General features: G+C 37.8%; 1 protein-coding gene across 3 annotated transcripts; it reads left to right on the plus strand.

Moving 5' to 3' along the window:
• Positions 1-291: 291 nt before the first annotated feature.
• On the plus strand, positions 292-25,108 carry LOC306801328 (glutamate carboxypeptidase 2-like). 3 transcript variants are annotated; one of them, XM_079304295.1, is made up of 19 exons: positions 309-479; positions 1,678-1,792; positions 4,676-4,862; positions 5,632-5,733; positions 7,323-7,448; positions 9,286-9,472; positions 10,602-10,695; positions 11,817-11,915; positions 12,607-12,692; positions 13,708-13,827; positions 15,170-15,252; positions 15,526-15,589; positions 16,092-16,159; positions 18,083-18,174; positions 18,994-19,084; positions 19,882-20,146; positions 20,955-21,036; positions 22,316-22,408; positions 23,399-25,103. In XM_079304295.1, the coding sequence occupies exons 1-19, from the start codon at positions 377-379 to the stop codon at positions 23,586-23,588; spliced, it is 2,247 nt and encodes a 748-aa protein (XP_079160421.1). In that variant the 5' UTR covers positions 309-376; the 3' UTR covers positions 23,589-25,103. The 3 variants fall into 3 exon arrangements, with proteins under 3 accessions (XP_079160423.1, XP_079160421.1, XP_079160422.1); XM_079304296.1 differs by lacking the exon at positions 309-479 and adding an exon at positions 657-817; XM_079304297.1 differs by lacking the exon at positions 4,676-4,862 and having other exon boundaries at positions 292-479; positions 23,399-25,108.
• Positions 25,109-25,410: the final 302 nt, after the last annotated feature.

The raw sequence follows: 25,410 nt of genomic DNA on the forward strand, positions 1-25,410 counted from the left end.
CACTCGATGGTCTTGTTGATGTGCTGGCGTTCGGTCATGGGTTGGCTTTGATGATCTCAGAGTTCTTTTCCAACCCATTTGATTCTGTGAAAAACAGGGCGGCGGGGTATGGCGGGGGTCTGGCAGAGGGGAGGCGGGCGGCCCGCAGCGGCCGCCACAGCTCAGCCGGAGCGCACCCAGCGCTCACCCAGCGGCGGCGGGCGGGGCCGGGCATGCGGCCCGGGCGGGTTTTACCGGGGCCGGGCGGGCCTTACCGGGGCCGGGCGGGGCCGGGAGGGTTTTACCGGGGCCGGGCAGGGCGGAGCGGGGACAGCAGGCCCTCCCGGCCGGGCTGTGGCGGGAGCGCTGAGGGTGGTGGCACGGCCGGGCCGCAGCCATGGGGACGTCGCTCGGAGCCGGCTCCAGGGCAGCCAGCGGCCGCTTCTGGGCTGTCGTCCTGGCAGCAGCGGCGGGGTTCTTCCTTCTCGGGTTCCTCATCGGTACAGTGCAGACTAACCCTCCTTCGCTGCGGGGGCTCGTCCCGCCGCGGGACGGGGCTCGGAGCCGGGTGGCGGGAGAAGCGGGCGGGTTCAGCGCCCGGAGCTTGTGCCGAGTCCGTGCTCTCCTCCGTCTCTGCCGTCACCGACCCCTCTGGGATAGCCAGCTCCTCTGAAGGGTTTCCTGTCTTTGCCTTGCTTTTCTATTTACTTTCTGTTAAGGTAAATAGGAGTGAAATAGTGCTGTGGGCGAGAGAAAGGGGCGCTGGGTTTGTGAGGCGGGGACGAAAGACGTACCTCCGGACCCTGCTGCCTTGAAACAGCGCCAGAGAGGCAGGAAGGTGAACGTGGGGCTGGAGGGCAGGAGCGGAGAAATAATCTTTCAGAACTGAGGACTGCTGCCGCAAGAGATTCCCCCTCCCCACCTTCCTTTGGTTTCACATATAAACCATGATCAGCTTATGGAAGGAAGGGAAACAGAGCCACTTGTACTTTGCGATGCCATTCGGGATGTACTTGGGATTGGTGCCATTGGGAAGCCCCGAGTGAATTCCTCTCTCATGTGGAGTTTTTCACTGGTGCCAGCTTGTTATCCTCTTGAACCCTCTGGTTCTCTCAATCACACTACCCATGTAGCTGCTGCTGCACATGCACTGGACGTGTCCAGTCTGACTTAAAAACAGATGTCAGGAACGCTTCTCTTTCTAGCCAGCTGTTCTGCTCATCACTTCTCTGGTAGTGCTTGCTCAGAAAGGGAAGGATTCCAGAAAGGAGCCAGGCAGACCAGAGAGGGAGAAAGGAGTTACAAGACATCTGTTCCTTACAAAGTGTGCCTGTGTTTCTGTGCATTTTTTGTGAAGCTGCTGCTTTATTATTGAGGTAACTGTATGACTGACAGCATAACGTTCTGGTGCTCAAGAAAGATAAATCTACAGGAAAATAACAGATGAAATAAATAGAAGATAGTATTTTACATTCCTCAAAATCTGCCTAGACCAATAAGTTCTCTTACTATTTGTGGGACTAAAACTGTCATCACTTTGCAGCCTGCATTAGGTTGTAGCTGCTCATATGTGCTGTAACAAAAACTGTTTTAAAATGTAAAACAGTGAAAATCTTGTGGTGAGACCAAAGAGAAATGGTGTGTGTCATTGGAATATTACTCTGATCTTTTTCTTTTGTATTTTCATATGTTATGCAGGCTGGTTTGCAAAACCTACAGATAAGAAGACATCTCCGAGTGAGACAACTCACGAGGACATGAGGACAGCATTTATGGCTGAAATGAAAGCAGAAAACATCAAGCAGTTTCTTTAGTAAGCAGAGTGTAGATTAAACATTTCAGACAAGAAAATAAAAATCAAGTGGGAACCAGCCCAATGATCACAGAGTCATAGAATTGGTTGGAAGGGACCTTACAGATTCTCTAGTTCTAACCCATCCACCATGGGCAGGGATGCCTTCCACTAGACCAGATTGCTCAGACCTCTGTCCAAACTGGCCTTGAACACTTCTGGTCATGGGGCATCCATGGTTTCTCTGGCAACCTATACCAGTGCCTCACCATTCTCACAGTAAATAATTTCTTCCTAATATCCAATCTAAACCTGACCTCTTTCAGTTTAAAACCATTATCCCTTCTTGTATCACTACATGCCCTTTTAAAAGATCCCTATCCAGCCTTCTTGTAAGCCCCTGCAGATTTTGGAAAATGCTATAAAATCCCAGGGCCTTCTCCAGGCTGAATGGCCCCAACTCTCTCAGCTTCTCCTCTCAGGAGATATGCTCCAGCCCTCTGATCATTTTCATGGGCTCCTCTGGAACTTGTTCCATCAAGTCCTTGTCTTTCTTGTGTTGGGTTTCAGAGCTGAGCACTGAACTGCAGCTGGGGTGTCATGAAGCAGAGTAGAGAGGCAGAATCACCTCCCCAACTTGTTGGTCATGTTTCAAACAATTCAAAACAATGGAACATAATATCGATATTTTAAAGTCTATTAAAATTTAATCGATGCAATAATATTTCTATTTAATAACTTAGAAGCTTTAACTGCAAGTACTTGTATTGGTTTGTTTGTTTTAGGGATTTTGTAAATTGATTATTTTTCTCTTAAGAAAGTGTAGTATTTGTTAAAATCTTATATTTACTCCAGTCAGTAATAGGCTACAAATCATAGTTTATTGATAAGAATTTACTTGCAGTGTAAAGAAAGAGCATCAGCTATTGTAGGAGTAATCAGCAAATTTGGATTTGCTTCATACACCCAGTCTGATGATATAGCATGGAGTTGTGCAAAACTAAATTGCTAAAAGACTATTTTTACTTTATAGGATTGTGGCAATCCCACTGCTTTAATTTTTTTGTATTTGCCATGAACTAGTGCATATAAACTAGCTGGAAAGGATTATCTCATTTTTACATAGCAGTAGTGTAGTGGAGTATAACATACATTCAAAACCAAATATTTAGGGGTTTTTAAAGTCTTAACCTGTGTTTTGGCTCCTGCAAAGTCAACTCTTGTTAAACAGCTCCATGAGAGGACCTTCCTGCCCTCTGAACTCTGTTTTATGTAAGCAGAAAGCATTGTACCTCATTTACTGTCATGTGCTCAGTCCTGCAGTGAAATACAGCAGATGTTTAGTCACTGCTCAGAACTACCAGTACAAGCAGGCAGATTAGAAGAGAAAATTAAGAAAAACACAATGTTCAGTTAAATGGGAGTACGATACAAGAAAATGTTATTGTATAAGTCAACTTTTAATGAAAATGTGATACTTAAACACTTGTACAGAAAGCAACCATTCTTACTCATAATGGCATGTAAGTGTGCTCTTGGTTCAGTGTATGTCAACCAGGAGATGATGCTGTCACTATAATAGTGATTTTTAGAACAATATTAGATTTTGGCACGATCAGAGGAATATGGTTTTCTTCAGCAGCATTTGGCTGCTAAAGATTTTGTCTAGTCTGGAGAAAAGGAGGCTGAGGGGCAACCTCATTGATCTCTACAGCTTCCTAAGCTGACCTCAGGAGAGGTACTTGTTTTTTCTCCCTGGTATCCAGTAATAGGATGTGTAGGAATAGTTTAAACCTGAACCAGAGAAAGTTCAGACTGGACATGAGGAAGCATTTCTTTACCAAGAGGCTGTTCAGACTTGAAACAGGCATTCTAGAGAGGTGGTCAATGGCCCCAGCTTGTCAGTGCTCAAGAGACATTTGGACAATGCCCTTAACAGCATGCTTTAACTTGGTTGGCCCTGAATTGGTCAGGTAGTGGGACTAGGTAATTGTTGTAGATCCCTTACAAGCAAACCTATTCTATTCATTTTCTATTCAATATTTTATTCCATTTCATCCTGTTCTGTTCTGGCTTTCTTTGATGGCTTTGGTTTTATTTGAACTCCAGAATTTAAGTTTTTCCTAATCTTACACCCCTTCATAATCCAAGATACAGTTTCCTTCATTAACATCAGCTGGTGCCACACATGCTTTGTTGGCATGTTAAGGCATGGTCATATGATAGAATGAGGACATCATGATGACAGCCTCATTCAACTGAGGGTTTTTTTCAGCTGGCTTCACAACTGGGCTTTCACAATGATGTGGACAATTTTATTTAATTTTTTTTTCAGACAATGAGCTGTTCATTATTTATGCTCTTTCACTGTTTTTTATCCATGCTGGCATGACTTTTAAGTCACAAACTGTTGAGTTTTTCTGTTCCCTGTTTAGACAGTACTCAGTACTCACAGTCTTACTTGTCAACAAGACACAGTAGGAGTGAACTTTTAGATAAACCAATATTTGTGCCAAAATTAATTAAAATAGTGGGATTCAAGGAGAATATTTAGTTAATTACAAGGAAGGATCAGACTAATTATACACATTTCTAAATTGGATACACAAAAAAAATTGTACTCAGTTCTTTTGTCACTTCACAATGCATAGGAGTGCATAGGCCTACTGTAGCTTAGAAAACAAGGAGTAAAGAAAGGACAAGACCCCATAGCTGGACAGCCTGAAACCCTTCATCTCAGTTTATGTGTACAACTTAAAAATACATAGGTGCAGAGAAGTCTTGGTTCTTATTTAGCCTGAGTATATCTGATCATCTCTATGAGGTTTTATTCCAGCTAGGCTAAGAGGAATTCTGATTATGATCTTCAATGCCTGACCCTGCTTACTTTTTCCTTGTCTCTAGCAATTTTACACAGCTTCCTCACCTAGCAGGAACAAAGGAGAATATGCTTCTGGCACAGCAAGTCCAAGATGAGTGGAAGAAATTTGGTTTGGATTCAGTTCAGTTGGTTCATTATGATGTCTTGCTCTCTTACCCTGATGACACTAAGCCCAACTACATCTCAATAATTGATGAGCATGGCAATGAGGTACAAAAACCACCAGTTTTTCCAAGCAGGGAACGCAGTCGCTTTCATATGCCTGGAAAGGCTGTGAGAGGAAACTGTCCTCACTTAATGGTGTTGGGCCTGGTACAAAACTGGAGATTCCAGTTTGCTTTTACATTTTGCATCTTCATTTCATAGTATATGTGTTAGGAATGCTAATATTTACCCTGATTATTACAGCATCCTGACATATGGATTAAAAAACAATTTTATAAGAGAATTACTTCATGTAATTAAATTGTTTGAAAATTACTCTGTTATTTAGGAGGAGGAAAAAAACCTGGTAAGCACCATTCTTTGCATTGATTCATTATACAGCATTGATGATTCTGCTAAATTCAGTTTCTAGAAGATAAGAACTTAGGTCCCAAGATGTGCTATCACAAGGTGAATGAATTCATTACATGCTGGCTGAAGTGCACATAGAAGCTTCATGGATGAACAGAATGCTAACATTTTTAGCACTGTGATATAACCTGTTCTTGTCTGCTGTACCCAGACCACTTCAGGGAACCCTGTGTTCATTTATGTGGGATTCTCTGTGAAGAGTGGAAATGGGACTTGTAAGTTCACATATTTAGCATGCCTACTGAAAAGGATGCCCATGCTTGCCAAAACTTCGGCCACTTCCTCAGTGGAATTCTAAAACCAGAGTCCTTTAAATTCAAAATACTTGTGAAATGTGCTTGTGAATATAAAGTATTTCTTTTTCATATTGCCTTGTCTTACTCCTTTTCTGCTTTCCCATTAGGTTTTCAACACATCGTTGGCTGAGCCTCCTCCTCCAGGATATGAGGCTGTTAGAGATGTGGTGCCACCCTACAGTGCCTTTTCAGCCCAAGGAATGCCCGAGGTAAAATAGTACAATGTTACATAGTAAAAGAACTAGAGGTAGGAGCAGAAATAGAAAAAGAAGTGGAGACAGAAATAGAAATAATAGAAATTGAAAAAATGGAATACCATAGTGTACTGTAGCATTGCACAGAATATCAGAGAGCAATACAGATTCATTTTAAAATCCAATTTATCACCAGTAGGAAATGTGACTTACCTCCTGGGATGTTCTTGGGATTATTGTGAGGAAGCAGTGTTCAAATTGATATATACATATATACACAAACACACACACACATATATATATGCATATATATATTTAATTTTTTTTCTTCAGTTTGAGGCAGAACTGGATTTTGTTCAACTTTTCCTTAAAAACCATGGTAACAAATCTTTAATATCAGCTGCTGTAAACTTCCCCAGACATTTCTGTAACTATACACTATTGTTTCCCAACTTGGGGAGCAAATAGACTGTTACATTTACCCAGCCAAATGAACAATTTCACTTTTCAAAATGCTGGTTGCCCAAGGCTCACACTGACAGATATAGCTTCACAGTGTTGAGTATACTTGAAAAGCTTTTGCTGTCATTTCTAGAGGGTGATAAAGGTGTTGTTGTGATCTTACTTTAACACTAATCCTTCATATCTTGTTATACAGATGGTAGCAGATGATGGGTTTTCTTTGATAAAGCTGGCCTGTGTAACAGGAGTTTAGTGTTATATGATCATTAGGGGTTTCAGTTAATATTTTCTTAGATTAGAATTTCTTGGTGGTGTTCTCAATATATTTCCTGACTGCATGTAGAATAATTTAGGTTGATAACCCTGGTTGAGGCTCTTCTTTAAAGTTCCATCTGGAAACATGCTAATGCTTCTACTCACACAGCTTGATTTTGTATTAGTCCTGAACTTTGTGATGTTTGTTAATAAGCTGTTCAAGTCCAGAAAACAAAAGGAATACTGCATTCATTTGTCTCAGACACTCAAAGAAAGCTGGAGAATCAGTCAGATAATCTGTACCCTAGGACATAAGAGCTTTGAGTCCAAGAATTGTAATGGGAATTTTGGAACATAGTGTCAGATAAAATTCATGGCTTTTGACCTTTTATCATAACATACCACCAAAGAAAGACAGAATAACATCACTGCTTTGTTGGTTTGTGGAGAGCTAAAATAAGTCATGAGATGTGGAAAATGATGAAAACAAGTTCAAAAAAGCTTTAGCTTCCTTCATTGGGAAATTGTTTTATTTTAATTAAATATAAAAAACTTTTTCCAATGAAAAAAATACCTAAAGACAAGATTGTCTTTTCAAAATCTGATGCTTATTTTCACCTTATTCCATAATAGTTTGACAAGGCCTCCAGGTACTTATCTAGTGCTGTTAGCAGTAACATTCTCCATTGTGCTGTTGTCTGCATCTGCACTGCAAACAGCAGAGGAGGGAGCGTGTATAAATCTCCTCAGTGGGAATGCTCAGTGGGGCCAAGGCTCTTCTGAGTTCTTGCAGGTCAAGAATTTTATGTTAAAAAGCATTATTATCTTACTAGATCCCATACTCCTTTCAACATGCTCTTTGATATTATCCTGCCTCTTTCTCTCAGGGTGAGTTGGTGTATGTGAATTATGGCCGCACTGAGGATTTCTTTACATTAGAACGGGAAATGGGAATTAACTGTACAGGAAAGATTGTTATTGCCAGATATGGCAAGATCTTCAGAGGAAATAAGGTAATCCCTGTATATCAAAATGTTGCTGCCCTTCTCAGTGTTACTTCCTCTTCAACTGTTCTGCCCTTCAGCTTTTTCAAGAGACTGAAACACTTCCTTAAGGTGTTCTGGAGATTTTAAAGTGAGTTTTCATAGACCTGTGTTCAAAGATGATTCTTTAGTATTTCTAGGGTAAAAGTAACTAAGTTGGAAAATGTTCCGTATTTTTAATATTAATTTGCTTTCTCTAAATTGTTCTAAAATATCACTAATAGAGTGCCATACACTCTAATTCTGAGCTAGATTGTTGGTTCAGCTGTTCTTTACCATGTCTATATTGCATTTCTTTATAATGATTTTTCTACACCAGACAGAGACTATAACTGTATAGAAGTTATTTTAAATTCTGTATTTGGTTATTCAACATCCCTGTCATATAAATTTATTTTTAAACTATAGTTCTCACAGATTTCCATGACCTAACAGGAAAGGGCATAATCCTGTACGTACTCCAGGCATACACTCAAAGTTATTTTCTCAACAGAGATATAAGAAGACAGTTTATTTTAAGGGTCTTTGGCTCTTGTGCAACAACTATTTTGACCCTTATTTGAGCAGGACAATAATTTGTATTTGTCAGTTACGTAAGGGTATCAAGCACTGAATTCACTGGATGCTAATTCTTATTATATGCTGTTGATTAATCTTGTGTTGATCTTTTAAATAGATAACTCACTGGTTTACATACATACTATTTTCTCCAGTCAAAAATGGTATATAAATCATATTCTGGGTCAGATAGATAATATTTTCACTAAATGGTTTACCTCTCCTAAAGATACATCTGAATGCAAAAGACTTAAATATTGAAGAAGGTATTACTGTCTTCAAATCTTTCCTTAGAATGAAACACAGATATCTTAGAGGTATTAATATCTAGAAAGGCAGTTTACTATATGCCCTCATTCTTACAGTAGTACTGCTTATATGCTGAAGAATTTGGTAGCCTATATAAAATCTGAAGAACTGTACTGAAAGTTTTTCAACTTCCTAATGGTGTGCAAAAATAGGATAGAGGATGAAGGCAAGTGCTGTGTTTCCCTAAAAATAAAAAAAAAAACACCAACAAAAAAACCAGAAAAAAGCTATGATATTTCTGAGTTGAAATGCCCAAATTTAAAACTGTTGAGGATTAGTTGTCACTCTGTCACTATCCATCACTGTCATATCTAGTAGCAAACCAGATTGGGATGTCAGAATGATATATATTATACAATAATAAAGTCACACAAGAACACTTTTAAAACAGCATGCAGGTCAGTCCTTCTGCCACAATGAGCCTAAAATGTGGGCTCTCTGGAGTTAGTCTTGTTCACAGCCAAAAGCAGTTTCAAGCTCTCCAATTATAATTTTCCTGTATAGAGCAGACCCTGAGATAGATTCAGAGATCATTTTGGTAAATAAATAAGTGCAAGACTACCTGAAATATACTGTTGCCTTAATGTGATGCAGTTTTTTCTGTTCCTGATGTGTACATTTCAATAGTCACCTGATTGGATTGATCTGGATGACAGAATGCAAACTCAGGTTATGTAGCAATACTGTGGAGGATGATTTCCATGTCACTGATGCTATCTCCTAACTAAAAGTCAAAGCTACAGCAAACCTTTTACTTTCATACGAAACTTGATAACTGCATGTATATTTTTCAGGAAATTATGAGACAGTTGTGGGCCCTTGACTTTTCCCAAGCAGTGTAAAAGACCCTGAGGAAAAATCACTGTAATCTATACTTTCTTTTGCCCCTTGGGGGCCAAGCTATAAAGGACTGGATAGGGATAGAAGATGTGCTTTGCAGGTGAAGAATGCTGAATTGGCAGGTGCCAAGGGAATTATTCTGTACTCTGACCCTGCTGACTACTGTGCACCTGGAGTAGATCCTTATCCAAATGGCTGGAACCTTCCAGGTGGAGGAGCCCAGCGTGGGAATGTATTAAACCTGAATGGGGCAGGGGATCCTCTGACCCCAGGTTATCCTGCAAAAGGTGAGTGACTCTAGAGAGGGCATTCTCTGAGGGTCTGGTATCAGGAAAGGGCAGAGGATGTTTTCTCCCTTATAACAACACACTTTCCTAGTCTTTGTTGCTAAGAAAGGCAGCTTCAGGTTTGACTGCAGTAGGCTACTTCTGTAAATGGTGCATGAGGGAAAATGAGAGGATATTAGGGGAGCCCTAGAGTCTTGATCTGTATTCATCATCTTCACCTTAGGCTTCCTCAGCTGCTTGAGTCGTGTCTAAGCTGTTTCATTTAGCAACTAAACCAGATAATTTTGATTGAAATTCATTAAGAACTATTTATGCCAGCACTTGGGTCAGCATATCTGAGAGAGGCAATCACCTCAAGAAAATTAGCCCCTAAGTGATGGGCTGTGTTGCCTCTAGGCAGCAGAACTTGTGCTGGAAGGAGATACATGTTCAAAACAGAAGCATGGCAAAGCAGACTGTGAAGAAAGTTTTTGGTTCCTCATGCTAGAATCAGTGATCACACAGATGAATCCCTGTCTCCCTCAATCACAAAGGGTCCCTTTGAATGTTGTATTAAGGAAGAAACTATTCTGTATATGCTTTTGTCCACATCATGAAGATTAGGATTTGTAAAAAAAAAAAAAAAAATTGTCTTTGAGCTTTGTCAGAATAAAACCTAGATTTTGTTTTGTACATAAAACCAGCAAGCCAGAATATTCAGTAGTCCAGTGTATAAGATTTTATCTGCATCTCTTTATCAACTGGCAAATTTTTTTAGTTCCTAGCTGAATGTTCCAAGCATCACACTATAGGCTCCTTCTTTGCTCTTGTGCTTTGTGCATATCTTAGTCTGAACTTCTCTTCCATAAAGAGAAATATTTCTATGTAAAAGTATTTCAACACAAAAAAAATAAACAAATAGTTTACAAGTTCCCAGCCATCTTAAATGCATGACTGCAGACACTATGGGAGAACCTTGATTAATGTCTCTCTGAAAACATGTTGATAAAGCACAAAGAATGAAATTACTGGAAAGATGTTAGCTCAGCTTCCAGGAAAGTGAAATGATTATACCTGACTCCAGTGCTGTAAATTGTACAACTTCCTTCTGAGACTTGTAGATATGAAAATACCTGTCTCTTGCTTTCAGAGTACATGTACCGACTAGACAAAGCCAGTGGTGTTGGTCTCCCAAAAATTCCAGTTCATCCTATTGGCTATCATGATGCAGAATCATTACTGCGGTAAGTGCATGGAAGATGAGAGGTTTTTTTAGCAGACTGCATTTTGGAAGTAGGGGAGTATTTGAAAAGAAAATAGAAAGACTTCTGCACTTAGCACTGTCATCATGATAACTGCTCATAATGATAAATGTATAGGTTAAAACACCTCTTTTATCCACTACCTACTAGTAGTGATGGAGCAGATTACTATGCATAAATAGGATGTAGCCAGACATTTCTGTTTAATAAGTATTAAATAATACTAGAACTCAGTTTTAATAATTATTAATGAAGCCTAAATCCTTTAAAAATACTGGGTCCTTGTTTTCACTTTTGTCTTGAGAAATCTTGTTATTATTGCTACCATATTTTTATAATTTACTCAGGGCCTGAAGACATGTGTAAGTGTTCTGAGGAGTAAAGCTTGACTGAAGTATGTATTTACAGTAAAAGACATGCTTTCATTTGCATGAATAAATAAATAAATACAATAAATGTGTTTTACTCCCTAAGAACCAGAACATCCAGCATTCTTTGTTCCTCAGAAGTTCATGTCAAAAATAAAAGTCCTTCAAGGGAATAAGTCTGGGTGATTTTGATCGACCAAATTACTGCATTTCCACTTGCATGCCACTGCATGGCACTTTTGACAATGGAACAAGAAAGGGTGACTTGGACTGTTCATGTTTCTCTACTTTAGCCATTTTTGACATGCATCAACTGTCTATGCTAGGAGATTAAACAGTGTGCAGGGACAGCCACCATAAAACTATTGCCTGTACTGTTAAAGTGTTGGAATGGGCCCAAGCTGCTCTCTTAATTCAAATGCAAATACAGTTCATGGCAGTAGAATGTTCCAGGGACCATTTACAAAAGGTACTTTATATGCAAAACCTTTTGGCCAACACTGTCTTTCAGAGTAGCTATAGGTCATTCCAAGCTATTCCAGGATTATTGCTCTATGTTAATTTACTTCTCTTAGTGTAGCTAAAACTCCAGATTATTCTCCTGCCAAAGTTTGTAGTATAAATTGTCTAAAACAAAGACCAGCACTGGTTTGTGTGTTCTGGTTCCTCATTTGCTTGGTGCTGTTGTAAGATGTTTGTAACTAATAATGATTTTTTTTCTTTTTTCCATAACAGTAATATGGGAGGAGAGGCACCACCTCATAGCAGCTGGAAAGGAAATTTGAATGTATCTTACAATGTTGGTCCTGGTTTTACAGCAAATTATTCTACAAGGTCAGTTTTGTTTCCTAGGAAGAGTGTTCTTGGGATGAGGGGAAAAACCAGATAGAATAGATTTTGACCAAAAATTGAAAAGCTGGGTTTAGTTGCTGGTCTTATTTACATCATTCCTTTGATTTTGGCTATTTCCTTGGCTGAAATATGCTCAGTGCAAAGCATTAGTACATTATGTCTTTATTGGATGGATTTGACCTACTTGCTTTAGTTTCCAGCTAGTCTTGAACCAGTTAAATTTGAAAAGCATCTAGCCTTTGGTCAACTATTTGTTGAGAGTGATTTATTTTTTTATTTTTTTAGGACTTTTGTTTTCTTTTTTAAATTCATGTGAGTTCAGCTTCTGGTCTTGCCTATTGACTTATATAAAGCAGTATTAAACCATTTAAATTTAAAAACTAGCTGCTAGCAAAAGATCTTTGGAGTTCTGATCCTGTTATCTGTATAAATGTTATTGGCATCAGAAATATTACAAAGCTGTCAAGGGCTAAATGCTGTTCTCGTTTGTACAAGTATGAATCCATGCAAAAACTACACTGCAATATTTTCAGATTTACTTTGGTTTAATGGGAGTTAAATTTTGTCAAAATGCTCTCCTTGGCATTTTTATGGTGCATTTTGAAAGGTGTCAAGATGTTTGATTATCTAATCTGGTGGATTATCTCTTTGTATTTTCATTCCAATGCACTAGAAAGGTGAAAATGCACATTCAGACCAACAATGAAGTAAGAAGGATTTACAATGTGATTGGTACCATCAGAGGCACAGTGGAACCAGGTAAAACCATTTTCCTTCAGCATAATCTGAGTGAGCAGTGACCTCTGCCTGTACTTCATGGTTACAAGAGGGACATGAGGAATATAGTTTTCTCTGAAATACTGTATTGCATGATTTTTGAAATGGTGTTTGCACTGTCTTTCATGTGGTTCAGGATATGTCAGCACTTTTACTGTAAATACTGATTTTCAAGGGGGAGTCATAACCAAGATGGAAATACTTGTCTTCAGGCAAGTAACTTTGCAATTGAAAAAAAAAAAAATGAAGTGAATATTTTCCCTGAAGAAACACGAGAATGGATTTTGTATTCCATTGGAAGACACTATATCCACCATTATTGCATTTTTGTCTATCTTACAGTCTCTTGTAACCAGTGTGATTTTATACTCTAAAAAACCAGATATATAGAAATCCCTAGAATGATAATAACATGGTTTATCTTCTAACTGCAGCACTTTCTTTTGCCTAAAACACAACTGTTAACCATATTATAGTAGTACAGAGACCTAGTCTGAATTTTATCTCAGTAATCATATCTCTATTATGATTTGGACAACCCTTTTTGTAATTGATTATATATATGCAGAGAAATACTGCATTCAGCACATGAATTCACAATGTTGTGAATTTTTGTGCTGTACAGATATGATTAGTGGATCAGCTTCACCATAAAGCATGAAATGTGAAAAAAAAATGTGAAGTATGGAAAAATGCTTTTATCTTTAGAGGAAACCTGTAGTATATTTATTAATAGAACTAACAACATGGAGTATGGGGTTTTAAGTCTTGTGGGGTCCAGTAACTGGATTTGACAAATCCTTCAACACTGACTGAACATACAAAAAAACGTCTTCAGAAATGAAAAACATTTTTTTCCCTTTCTCTTGTGTATGTTATAAAATACTTATCTTTGTTGCTTGATACATACATGGAAAATTAGAAATTACTTCAAGCTAACATCTGTGTCAAGAAAAAAAAGTATTCCCAAGTAAACCTCCAAAATTAATTTCTCTAGACAGATATGTCATCCTGGGAGGCCACCGTGATGCATGGGTGTTTGGTGGCATTGATCCTGAGAGTGGGGCAGCTGTGGTTCATGAGATTGTGAGGAGCTTTGGAAAACTGAAAAAAAAAGGTAATGCAATGAAAGAATAAAGCACATAAAAGTAGCTGCTCTCAGCAGTGATCATTAATTTCTGTGAGATTTAAACATAAGCTTGAAATTAAAAACATGTATGTCACTGATGTCTTGAATAAACACACTACTGTGCACCTTGGTGTATGTGAAGTACTACTGCTCAAGAGAAAGTAAACCTAGAGGGAAGCAAAACAAAATGGGGGATGCAGAAAAAACCACAACATTTAGGTACCACTGACTACTCTGTATTTGGGGCTGGTCTGACTGGATATGTCAGTGATGTTACAATACTGACACAGTGATAGGCTCATAAAGGCTTCATCAGGGCCACACTGAGAGACTTCTCAGCACTTGACTGTGACTTGGAGGCATCCTCAAGAATAAGTGAAGGATGCCAGTGTAATGCTGAGAATGAGATGTGCAAACATAGTAGCAGGTAATGGTTAAAAACACCTCATCCCTACTTGCAGTAGAATAAGAACAAATGTCAATTGCACCAAGTTTCTGTTTCTGTCAGAGCAAATGCTGTCTCCCTATCTGACATCTCATGGACAGAAGCTCTGACATAAATACTGTGCTAGAGAAGTGTTCTTTGCCTGCCTATTACACATAAAACCTATTGACATTTAGTTTTATTTCCATTTCTTCCCAGTAACTGAATATCAGGGGAAGCTCTCTGGAATGCAAATGGGACAAATATTAAAAGTTTAAAAAAAAAAAGGGAGTAAAAGATGAAAAGGTTCCAGTAGCTTCAAAGAAACCTTTGGGCTGAGAAACCTTTGGGCAATAGAGCCCGTTCTATTTGGCCTGGGTTTAAATTGAATGGAGGACTTCAAGTGAAAGATTTTTCTTTTGAAGGTGATCTGTCAAAGTTACAGGGAATTGCTTGGGTTTTGAAATCAGGCATTTGAAAGACAGGTCAAAAAGGTTCTATAAGAGATATGAAAATATGCCACTTTTCTGTCAGAGAAGACACTGATATACAATGTATACTAAACTGAACAAGAGAATTAGAAAAGCCTTCTTTCAAGAATTTGTGTACAGCACATTATTTTTCCTTGATCAAAGTTTTAGATTCTAGACAATTTTACTGCATGTAAAGGTGAGAGATGAAATACATTATTTGGCCCAAAATTGAAGTAGGGATGAGATTGCTACAATAGCAAGTCATTATTAGATAAGGTTACTGAAGTTGTTGTTAAAGGTCCTTATGTATGTTTCTGACCCCACAGATCATGGTAAAAAATGAGCCCTCCAAATATGCCATGTGTTTTCACATTAGTCATGTTACAAGCAGCCTTTATTTTTGTAATGCAATTTTCATGGTCTTTTATTTCAGGATGGAGACCAAGGAGAACAGTGATATTTGCGAGCTGGGATGCAGAGGAATTTGGTTTGTTAGGTTCAACAGAGTGGGCTGAGGTAAACCAAGAGTGTTCAAAAAGAAATTTGCATGGTGGCTGCTCTGTGAGAAATCTGCAGTAGAAAGGAAGCACTTCTTCCCTCCCCTACCTCTATTCTGTACACACATTCTCTCCCTTGAGTTTCCTCTTGAGCTACCAAGAATCTCTAGCTTCTTGCAGTATATGGTAGCCTTCTCTGACACAGCTGTTTCTTTTATGAATATGAGTGGGAAGATAGTTCTGAGGGGGAAAAGTTTATCAGCATTTTCCTCCTTTTTTTTTTTTCTCATAGGAAAATGCCAAAGTATTGCAAGCACGGGCAGTGGCTTACATCAATGCAGATTCTTCTGTTGAAGGTACATAGATATGACTTGTTTTGCAGGAATAGTGATGGTGGGATTTCATCTTGGAGATTCATGAAACCTTCAATGGGATATATTTTTTGCACATTAATTCAGAAATGAATATGGGGAAAAAACTGTGGCTTGGAATCATAAACTATCCTTCAGATATTTGTGTTGTTTTGGGGAAAAAGTCCTTTACAGTAGCTATGCTGTTTGGGAAGTCATAAGAGAGTTATAAGAAGTGTTAGTACCCTGAGTTCTGTGGCAACTCTTTAGAGTCAGCTTCTTCTCTTATAATGTGCATAATAACCATGGGGACATAAGAAAAGCTCTTAAGACTTGTTTCAAAAGCTGGGCTCTAATTCATCCTAACCAATAAAGTGAGCTGAGAAGATCATAGGAAGATTTTTCTCAGCTTGCTCCCTAGTCCCTTTCTTATTAAGAAGTAACAGCATGAAGTTTCAGCTGAGGGAATTTCCTTCTTCTAAATAATCAGTTTTTCATCTGTTTTCAGGAAATTACACACTGCGAGTAGATTGCACACCACTGATGTACAGTCTGGTTTACAGTCTGACTAAAAAGGTAATATCACTTGAAACTTTTAGCCTGTATGTTCAGTGCTCACTTGCTTGATGGGGCTCTGTCTGTAAAAATATGATTTCAAATCTTCCTTTTCTGACTGCAGTACTTCTTCTAGGTCAATAGCTAAGGAACTGGAGCTTTTTCCCAGGACAGATAAGGGGATTACAAGCTTATACCATTAAATTATTCACTATTCAGGATTAGGGGATTTTTCCACTCCTTCTGTGAAAGCATTCCTTCTGAAAACAAAAGCATAAAAGCATGCTGTGAACCAGAGGACAGGAACAAGCATATAGCTGGCTCCCCAGATCAACTACTAGAATGCCCATGGTAGTAGGAGACTCTGACTCCCTTTAGGCAGGGGAAGAAATTAGGGTGGCTACCATGTTGTTCTTGTGTGTCACAAGGTTTGGTCAATGTGCTCAGCTTCAGTGTACCCTGTTAGTTATTCTTTGTCTCTGACCATGATGTTCTTACACAAAATTGAGAGGTAGAGACCTTTCTCAGGAAATAGTCACACCATCTTAGATGTAAGGTGTTCCTTGCTTTGGGAGTGAGTCTTAAAGGCTGGCATTTTATTTCTGGTTTGGTTTTTTTTCTGTGTAACTGTACTAGACAGTGAATATTTAATTAGTTTTTGTGTATGTTTTAGGTGCTGATGTACATTCAACCACTATGTATATTCTGTGAATTTATCTGCCATTATCTGCTTTATTCAGTCATTTCATAGTTTCTTGGAAGCTGGCATTAGACTGATGCAAAAATGAAGGAAAAGCAGTAAATGAGTATAATTTTCTGGCAATTAAAAGATAGCAAATAAAATGTAGCTCTGTTAAAAGTGAGTACCCAAATAAAAAGATTTCTGTCCTAAACTCAAGAAGAGTTGATCCCCTGCAGTTCCCATGGTAACCTGTGCTGAGTGAAGGTGTTCAGAGCTCTCAGGAAATCAGGTCAGCAGAGTCTCAGTTTGGACACCAAGAGACATCATTAAAATTGTGACCTAAATACCAGTAGAAATGCCTGTGTAACACTTCCTCGAGTTGGGAAGCAAAGGCTGATGAGTGCATGTAACCACAGCTTGTTGGTAGCTGATGTCTGAAGAGAATGCTGATGAGGAAGCATGTCCCATGAGATCCTATCCATAGTTAATCTGGTATATAATAATAGTGGTAAAAAGTTTTCATGCTGATAGTTCTGTTCTATGGACAATTTCCTTCAAGCATAAAACCCCAAATAAATCAGTTTTGATTCCTATTATAGAGTAATTCTTAGATAGATGATGGATTAATAATAGAATATATATTAATAATCTTTAATAGATTCAAAATAATAAAACCTCAGCAGTCCACCAGTATAAAGGAAAGATCAAAAAAACATCCACAGTGTTTAAACTGCTCAGTTACCTGCAAATTAGCCAGTGGTAGGCATGAACTTTAGAATGATTGTGATTTGTATACTTCTCTAGCAGCTATGATGACATAAACACCAGGTGCTGTGTACTTTGCCTTTCTAAGGTTGCTTCTGCATCCATAAACATATTTTTTGTGAACTAAATTAAACTAAGACAAAATTGAAGTATTCTGCCAAAGTAAAGCAAAGTGTTTTGGTTTTGTAAGGGAATTCTCTGTTGAATATTTAAATTAAATGGCTGAAAATCTCATAAAGAAATATACAAATTTAAATATTGATTTGAAATGTTTTTGCTTTCCTTCTGTTTTCTTCCATCTAAATTTACTTACTTTTAGGAAATAAACTGTTATTCTGGAAAATGCTATGCATTTGAAATGGAAAATGGAAATGTAGAAAGGTTGAGGGACATAAGATGACTTACTCATAACCCTAAGCCATAGGCTTGGTTTGATGACAGGTTGTTGATTTGCTGTTTGGTAACATTTAAAATTGTACCCTTTGTCTTTTTTCTAGATACCAAGTCCTGATGAAGGGTTTGAAGGAAAATCTCTTTATGAGAGCTGGTACAAAAAAAATCCATCAAATGAATATAAAGATGTCCCCAGGTTGGTGACAAAAGCAAACAGATTGCATTCCAAACATTATTATAACTCGTAGAGTGTGTATTTTAAAGAAATACTCATATGAAAAGCTGAGTCATGAAGAGAAATGGTGTAATTCTCAGCTGGTATAAATTCCAGAGTTGTAATAATTGCAGCTGATACACTATTGTACAGCAGGTTTATGAACCTGCCTTTGTAGATGAACAAGAGGCTTTATATATGAAATGTGTTCATTTAGTTTATTAAGGTTTAGACAAATAAGGGTCGTATGCACAAGGCAGTGGCAATTATGCAAGATGTTAACAGCTTTCCTCTGAATTTTTTTCCAGTCTTCTGGAAGGCCTCTGAGTTTGGGAGGCTGAGGAGCACAGCAGGCAGGATTTTGCAACATTGTCCTCCAAATTTACCAGGAGGTTTCTACAGAATCTCAAAAACTGATTTTATTCCATGAAGCCATGCTGGTACTGCTGTGATTTTTTGAGAGTTGAGAGCCTGGCACAGTGGAAGTTCAGAAGGAGGAAGGTCATTGGTTCTTGTCAGTGAAAAAAGACAGTGAGGTACATTCTCCTCTTGAGAACTGGATATCTCTGACCCTGAGAAGGGTGACTTTGCTCTTCTGAGAAAGCAGTTGATGAGGTGCAGGTAGTGGAGGGGTCAGAAGCAGTTCAAGGTGTATTGACAAAAAGGAGCACACTGAGAAAAGACTATGTCCTGTGTAGTGACTGACTGCTGAATAAATAACTACTATGATATACTTGGAAGCAAACTAAAATTATACTTAAGTGTTGTCACTCAAGGCATTTTCCTATTTTTTGTTTAAAGAATAAATAAACTGGGTTCTGGCAATGACTTTGAAGCATTTTTTCAACGTCTTGGCATTGCTGCAGGCAGAGCACGTTACAGTAAAAATTGGGTAAGTCTGTATCTTTGTAACTTGTGTTTTGTCCCTTGTAACTGCCTGAATAACATCACCTGTAAAGGAACCTTTTAGACTTCCAGCTTTTCAGGATAGTACAGTTCAGTGTGTCAGAGTGGTGTGTAATTACTACAACTCTGTGTGCTATCTCAACATCTCAATGTAATAAATAAGAATGATCAACTTGTCACTTAGACAAAAGGACTTTTTCTCAGGGTAAATGGATGTGCTCAAAATTATCTATGGCTGATGGGGGCTTCTGAGTAGCTTATGGTGACTTTTGAATGATTTGTAATGCTTTATGGAGCTTTGAATTCAAAATGGTTCGTGTTTCATTGAAAATATGGGCTGGGATCTGGAGCATACTGTGAAAGGAGATTAAGTGAGAAATATTCAAGGAACAAATTATTCAATGTGGTCATTTCCTCTGAAAAGGAAGGAATATCCAAGGACACAAATGATTATTGAATCAAGCAAGAGAAGAAATCCAGTCTCACCTGGATTTAGCCAACTGAAAGTTACATGTCTGCTTAACTACCTGCTTTGTGTTGTGTACATGTCAGTGGAAGGATTTGGTCCAAGTGACCATTCATCTCAGCATAGGTTAAAGTCTCAGAGAGCCACTACTGACCATTCTTATCTTTCCACTGTCTATAGTGGCTGTATAAGATTAGTGTGACCTGAACACTTAGAGTTTACCATGCCTTGAATCCTACAGCAAAGATTTGCAAGCTACACTGAAATAGACATAGCTGATAAATGGTTTTGTTTTGGCTTGGTTTCCTTTGTTTCAGGATGTAGAAAAATACAGCAGCTATCCAGTTTACCACAGTGTCTATGAAACCTATGAAATTGTGGAACAGTTTTATGATCCCACTTTCAAGAATCATCTGACAGTAGCTCAGGTACGGGGAGGGCTGGTGTTTGAATTGGCCAACTCTGTTGTGCTTCCTTTTGACTGTAGAGATTATGCATCAGCTGTGAGCAACTATGCTCACATCATCTATAATTTGTCAAGGAATCACGAAGAGGAGCTGGCAACATACAATGTATCCTTTGGTACGTACAGTCTTTCACCACATTCCTCCTCTGTTAATGCTAACAGAATTAATGTCTTAGTCACAACCTGATATTTACCTTGTGCTGTATGACCAGTAAATAGAACAATAATAATAATAATACCCTCCATTAATCTGAAATGAGAATATTTTGTCACTAGCATGTCTGTGTGGCATCCCTGCCAAACAGAGCTAGCACTTAAAAGTTGCATGTGCTTTGACCTGTGTATGATTTGCCAGTATTGAAAACAATGTATCATTGTAATGTTTCCTTAAAAAAAAAAAATCACACTGTTTTGCAGTTTACCTGTTGGATAATTCTGTGGCTGAGAAAGCTTTTTTAAATTAGTAACATTATAGAATATTCAATTTAGGATTTGGCTGCTAATGGTTAATATCAGGCACATGTGCATGTGCACACACACACACATACATGTCCTCAGTCTTTCTCAAAACTCTGTGTGAAGGGACACAACAGTAAAACACAAGTTGCTGGGATTTATAAGATCTCAGACCTACCTGAACAATCTGATTCTGGTTCTATGATCCAGTTTTTGATATTTCTGTACATTCTTCAAGTAGCAAATAGTAAACTATATTCATAACAATACTTACTGCTATTGTTTCTGATAGAAGTTTTCACACAGAATTGCATATTTTTTAATGTAGGAATATGGGATCATCTTCTTTTCCTTCAGTGAGACTTTTAACAGTTCATGATCATTATCACAGTGGAAGATAAAGAATGTGATTTGTTAAATTATATCTTCAGAATCTGAAGTTAAATACTTTCCTCCTATTTCCTCCAGATGCTCTGTTTTCAGCTGTGAAGAATTTTACAGAAGTTGCTGCTAGCTTTCATGAGAGACTGCAACAAATAGATGTCAATAAGTAAGTTCACCTCTTTTTTCTTCCAGTCAAATATGCCATGTCATTCTCTGAGCTCAAGAGGGCTTAATCTTCACTTGCTGCCACTTTATGGAAAAAAAAAATAGAGAAGCTGTAGTTGTAGCAAGATTTTTGATGGGCTTTCAAGAAATTCTATGCACCACCTATGCCAAAGGGCCTAGTTTGCACTTGACTTAATTCTTAATTTATTCTTTGTAGGCCATGCCTGGAGTGACAAGCCAAATTTCCTTTCGTATATACATATATGTATGTTCCATTTCTTGGGAAGAATCTAATTTAGCCATATGTTTACCCTTATGGAACACTAACTGAAAATAAAAGCCATCTTTTTAATGGCAGCAACTTGCACATAAAGGAGTTAACAGAAATTTCTTATGCAAAAGATGACATTTATGACATATGACATGTATGTGACATTTTCAAAATGGCTTTATTGATGGATGGCCTAAATCTATGCTTTAATTCAACCAACCAGTTTCAGTTTCTGTTTACATCACTGTAAACTTGAAAAAAATTTCCTTAATGGTAGTAGAGTTACTCCAGGTTAACTGTGATATAAATTTTAACATTTTATGTTGGTGAATGCCTTTGGAGGCCTACAAGTTACTTTGGATGTAAACCACCAAGTCCATATATATTCTGTATAACCTGGTCACAGTTCTTTTATTTGTTAAGATCAATAGTATGCACAGGGCTATTAAAAGCACACAGACACAGATGGTCTCTGCTCCAGGGAATTTAAAATCTACCATCAGAAAATCACAATTCTCAGATGGCTCAAAAGGATTTTAGCATCAAAGGGTTCCTTTTTCTGATATGTTGTGATTTTACATAAAAACAAATGCAATTTTAGTTAAGTAGTTTGTGACTGGCTGGCTTTCTGGAAAAGAGGGTCCTTAGAAAACTGTTTTACCAAAGAAGAGAATGGTTTGCCTAAGTATCCTCATGAAATGGAAATAAAGGGATGAGAGAAAACATAAAAGAAAATACCTGAAATGCTGTCTTTTGTTGCTATTGCTTGGCCTTTAAAAACAGCTTTAAGAGACTTTCTAGTAATGAACCAGCATATTCTGTTACAGCACAGATCAGCATAATTCTGTTATGCAGGTTAGCTGATATGGGCTATCTTTTGTGGACTACACTTGAAGCTCAACATCACAGATCTCCTGTCCTTCTTCATAAATCCAAATGTGTATGCTGGGATGAGAGTAGGTCAAACACACTGCAGTTAATTTTTTTTTTTTTTTTTTTTTTTTTTTAGCCTGCTTGCTGTCAGATCACTGAATGATCAGCTCATGTTTCTAGAAAGGGCTTTCATTGACCCTCTTGGATTACCTGGCAGGCCATTCTATAGGTGAGAAAGGCTTTGTTTTCACTTTTCCTCATGGAGTATGGTATGAAAATTCCCTTTAAGATTTACAAGTCTCTAAATAGAGTTATAATGATTTTATTCAACACAGAAAAAGTACATAAGACAGGATGAGTAAGATTGAAAAGGGGAAAAGATGTTGGGGAAAACTTCGGTGTGATACACTATACAGAATGAGTAAGATTATTGTTGGAAGCCTGTTCAGATAATTTCTCTTGGTTTGATTTGGGCTGTCAGTTCTCAGAGCTATACTTTTACATCTGTTTAGAATTTAAAATAATTTTCATTGTAGAAACTTCAGGAAGTTGTTCTTGTTATTTGAAAGTGAAATAGTATCTAATTGAAGTACCTGCAATTTGATCAATTTTAAGAGCATGGCCATGCTAGCAAATGTAGCATGAAGGGCAGTACTGGAAGCAAGGAAGAAATTCAGTGATCCTCTCATCCATTTCAAGAAGTAAATCTTATTTGAGAGGCAATGAATCAAGTCTAGATTTTGGTCCTTCTACCAGTCTGCAGAGTTCAGAACAGTAATCTATCCACTAAAAACTAGCTGCAGAAGGAGAAATTTAGGTCTGCAATCCTTGTACCTCTCATAGTTCATGGTTAAAAATCCAATGAGAAGAGTCTTTTGTTATAAGTCTTTCCTACATCAAAGCATACTTGTATCTTATGAAGACTGTGTATAATTGTGAGAAAAAAAGCTTGCTTTTTAAAATACTTTTTATTTAATTGAAGTAAAGAGGAAGGAAAATACTTTAGTTAACTCTGTCTCAAGTAGCTATAAGGTTGTGGAATTCATATGGCTTAATGTAGCTTATGTTATTTTTTTGCTTCATGGACTTTGGCTACTATTGCTACAATATTATTTATTTGCATCTTCATTGTCAAGTGATAACTGATTTATAAAACATAAAATATGTTTTATTTTCCTAATGCATAATATTGTTATTTTTTCCCTCAACTTCCCTACAGACATGTTGTCTTTGCTCCAAGCAGCCACAACAAATATGTAGGAGAGTCCTTCCCAGGAATCTATGATGCCATGTTTGATATTGAAAGCAAAGCTGATCAACAGGAAGCCTGGGAAGAAGTGAAGAGGCAGATTTCCATTGCAGCCTTCAGTGTGCAGGCAGCAGCAGAAACACTGAAGGAAGTAGCATAAATATAGACAATATAGTCATCAATGGAGACTAAATGTGACAGTTTGCAGAAGCCTTAAAAATGGAGCATTTGAAAACACTAGGAGGATTATGAGAAAGAACACAAAATAAAAAAAAATCTTGGTCTTTGCAAATAATATACCCAAATGGAATGCATTTAGTAATGTTAATAAGATAATGTACTCCATTCTGAGAGCTCAGGATTAAGATGTCTTCTGAATTGAAGCTGATAATGTTTCAGGTTTTCTCTCAGATTTGTATTTTAAGAATTGCTAAGCACTGGATTTATTTACAAAATTTTGAATTTTTCTAACTTGATGATTATAGCGATCTGCATAGTTCTTCAGGAAAACAGAATTCATTTCATGCTTCTATCAGTTACTGATTTTGTTGTTGCCTTTTTGCTATTTACCCTGGGTTTGCATAATTATACCTCAAGACAGACCTCTCAACCCTCCTTTTCCACAAAGATTGAGATGGATATGGAGATGGGAAAACTGTCACATACTGTGTGCAGGATGTATAATAATCGTAGCAAGTTTTGGGCAGCCAGCCCAGAATACTCATCCATGACAGTCTTTTCCTCACATGCTGAACCTTGCAGCTGTTTGCAAATAAATTTAGGAAAGAAGCTTTTAGTCACTGGGATAAAAACAAGGCAATACATCTTGTCAGACACACAGTCATCTCACAAAATGTCTTTCAAGTTGAAGACCCTATTGTTATTCTTGTAACCAAAATCTACCCTTGCTATGCATTGTCCCTGGAGAGGTGTTTTTAATATGAAGACAGAAGCAAATAAAATTCATCATGTCCTTAGTTTGAAAGGATACCAAATTGCTACCATTTCTATAGAGTCTGTATGTCTGAGTATCACATGCTGCTTACTGTTATGACAGACCATGGGAAAACCAAGATCAGACAGAGAAGACTCAGAAAATCAGATCCCTTCATCTGAAATTATGCCACTGGACTATTACTAACCTCTTGTACAGCTAATATTTTGTGTGATTTGATTTGCCATGTTAGCTGAGGCCTCTACCATGTCATAAATTACTGTCCTGTGATCTGATGGTTTTCAATACCATGTCATATTATTTTCTTTTCCATGGGGCTTCATGAAATTGTAAATATTTCTGCACTTCACATTAAAACCTTTTAGACAATTTACTGTAATCAAGTCATTATTTTGCTTAACTGTTGGTCTTTCTGATAAAATAATCTAGTTTACCAGGTAATGGGAAATGCTCTTATACCTATAGTTACTGCCTACTTGTTTTCACATTTTTTTATGAAACTGATTGGAATGAAATGATGGAGATGTCTTACCCAAATTCAGTGCTGATGGGAGACATTGCTAACTCTTGTCACTGCTGACTGCTCCACTGCTCCTTCCACCAGGGGAGAATTTATTACATCTGTCTATAATCCACCTCTGAAAAAATTAGCCAAGTGAGTTTAATTATCTTACCCTAGATGATTTTGTCTGCAGCAATCAGGACAATGATAAGCCAAATCCACCATGCAGACAGGGGCAGCAATTAACACCTCCTGTTGATCAGGTGGATGCAAACCCAGTATTTTTCTGTTGCTGAGGAGGATGAACTGAAGTGCCAAACTCCAGAATTGTGGAGATCTTTCCCTGTGTGCCCTGTATGCTGCTTATGTATTTTTCTTTTACTCCAAAAGGCATAATTTTTTAATCTTGGACCTAAACATGGCATTGTTTAATTTAAGTTTAATTACGGCACTTTTTGGCAGTAGTTAGCAGATAATATATATAATGTCCTGGCCCAGGACCATATAAAATACAGAAGTAGTTAC

This window comes from Erithacus rubecula (assembly GCF_903797595.1).
Source record: "Erithacus rubecula genome assembly, chromosome: 1".
Taxonomy (NCBI): domain Eukaryota; kingdom Metazoa; phylum Chordata; class Aves; order Passeriformes; family Muscicapidae; genus Erithacus; species Erithacus rubecula.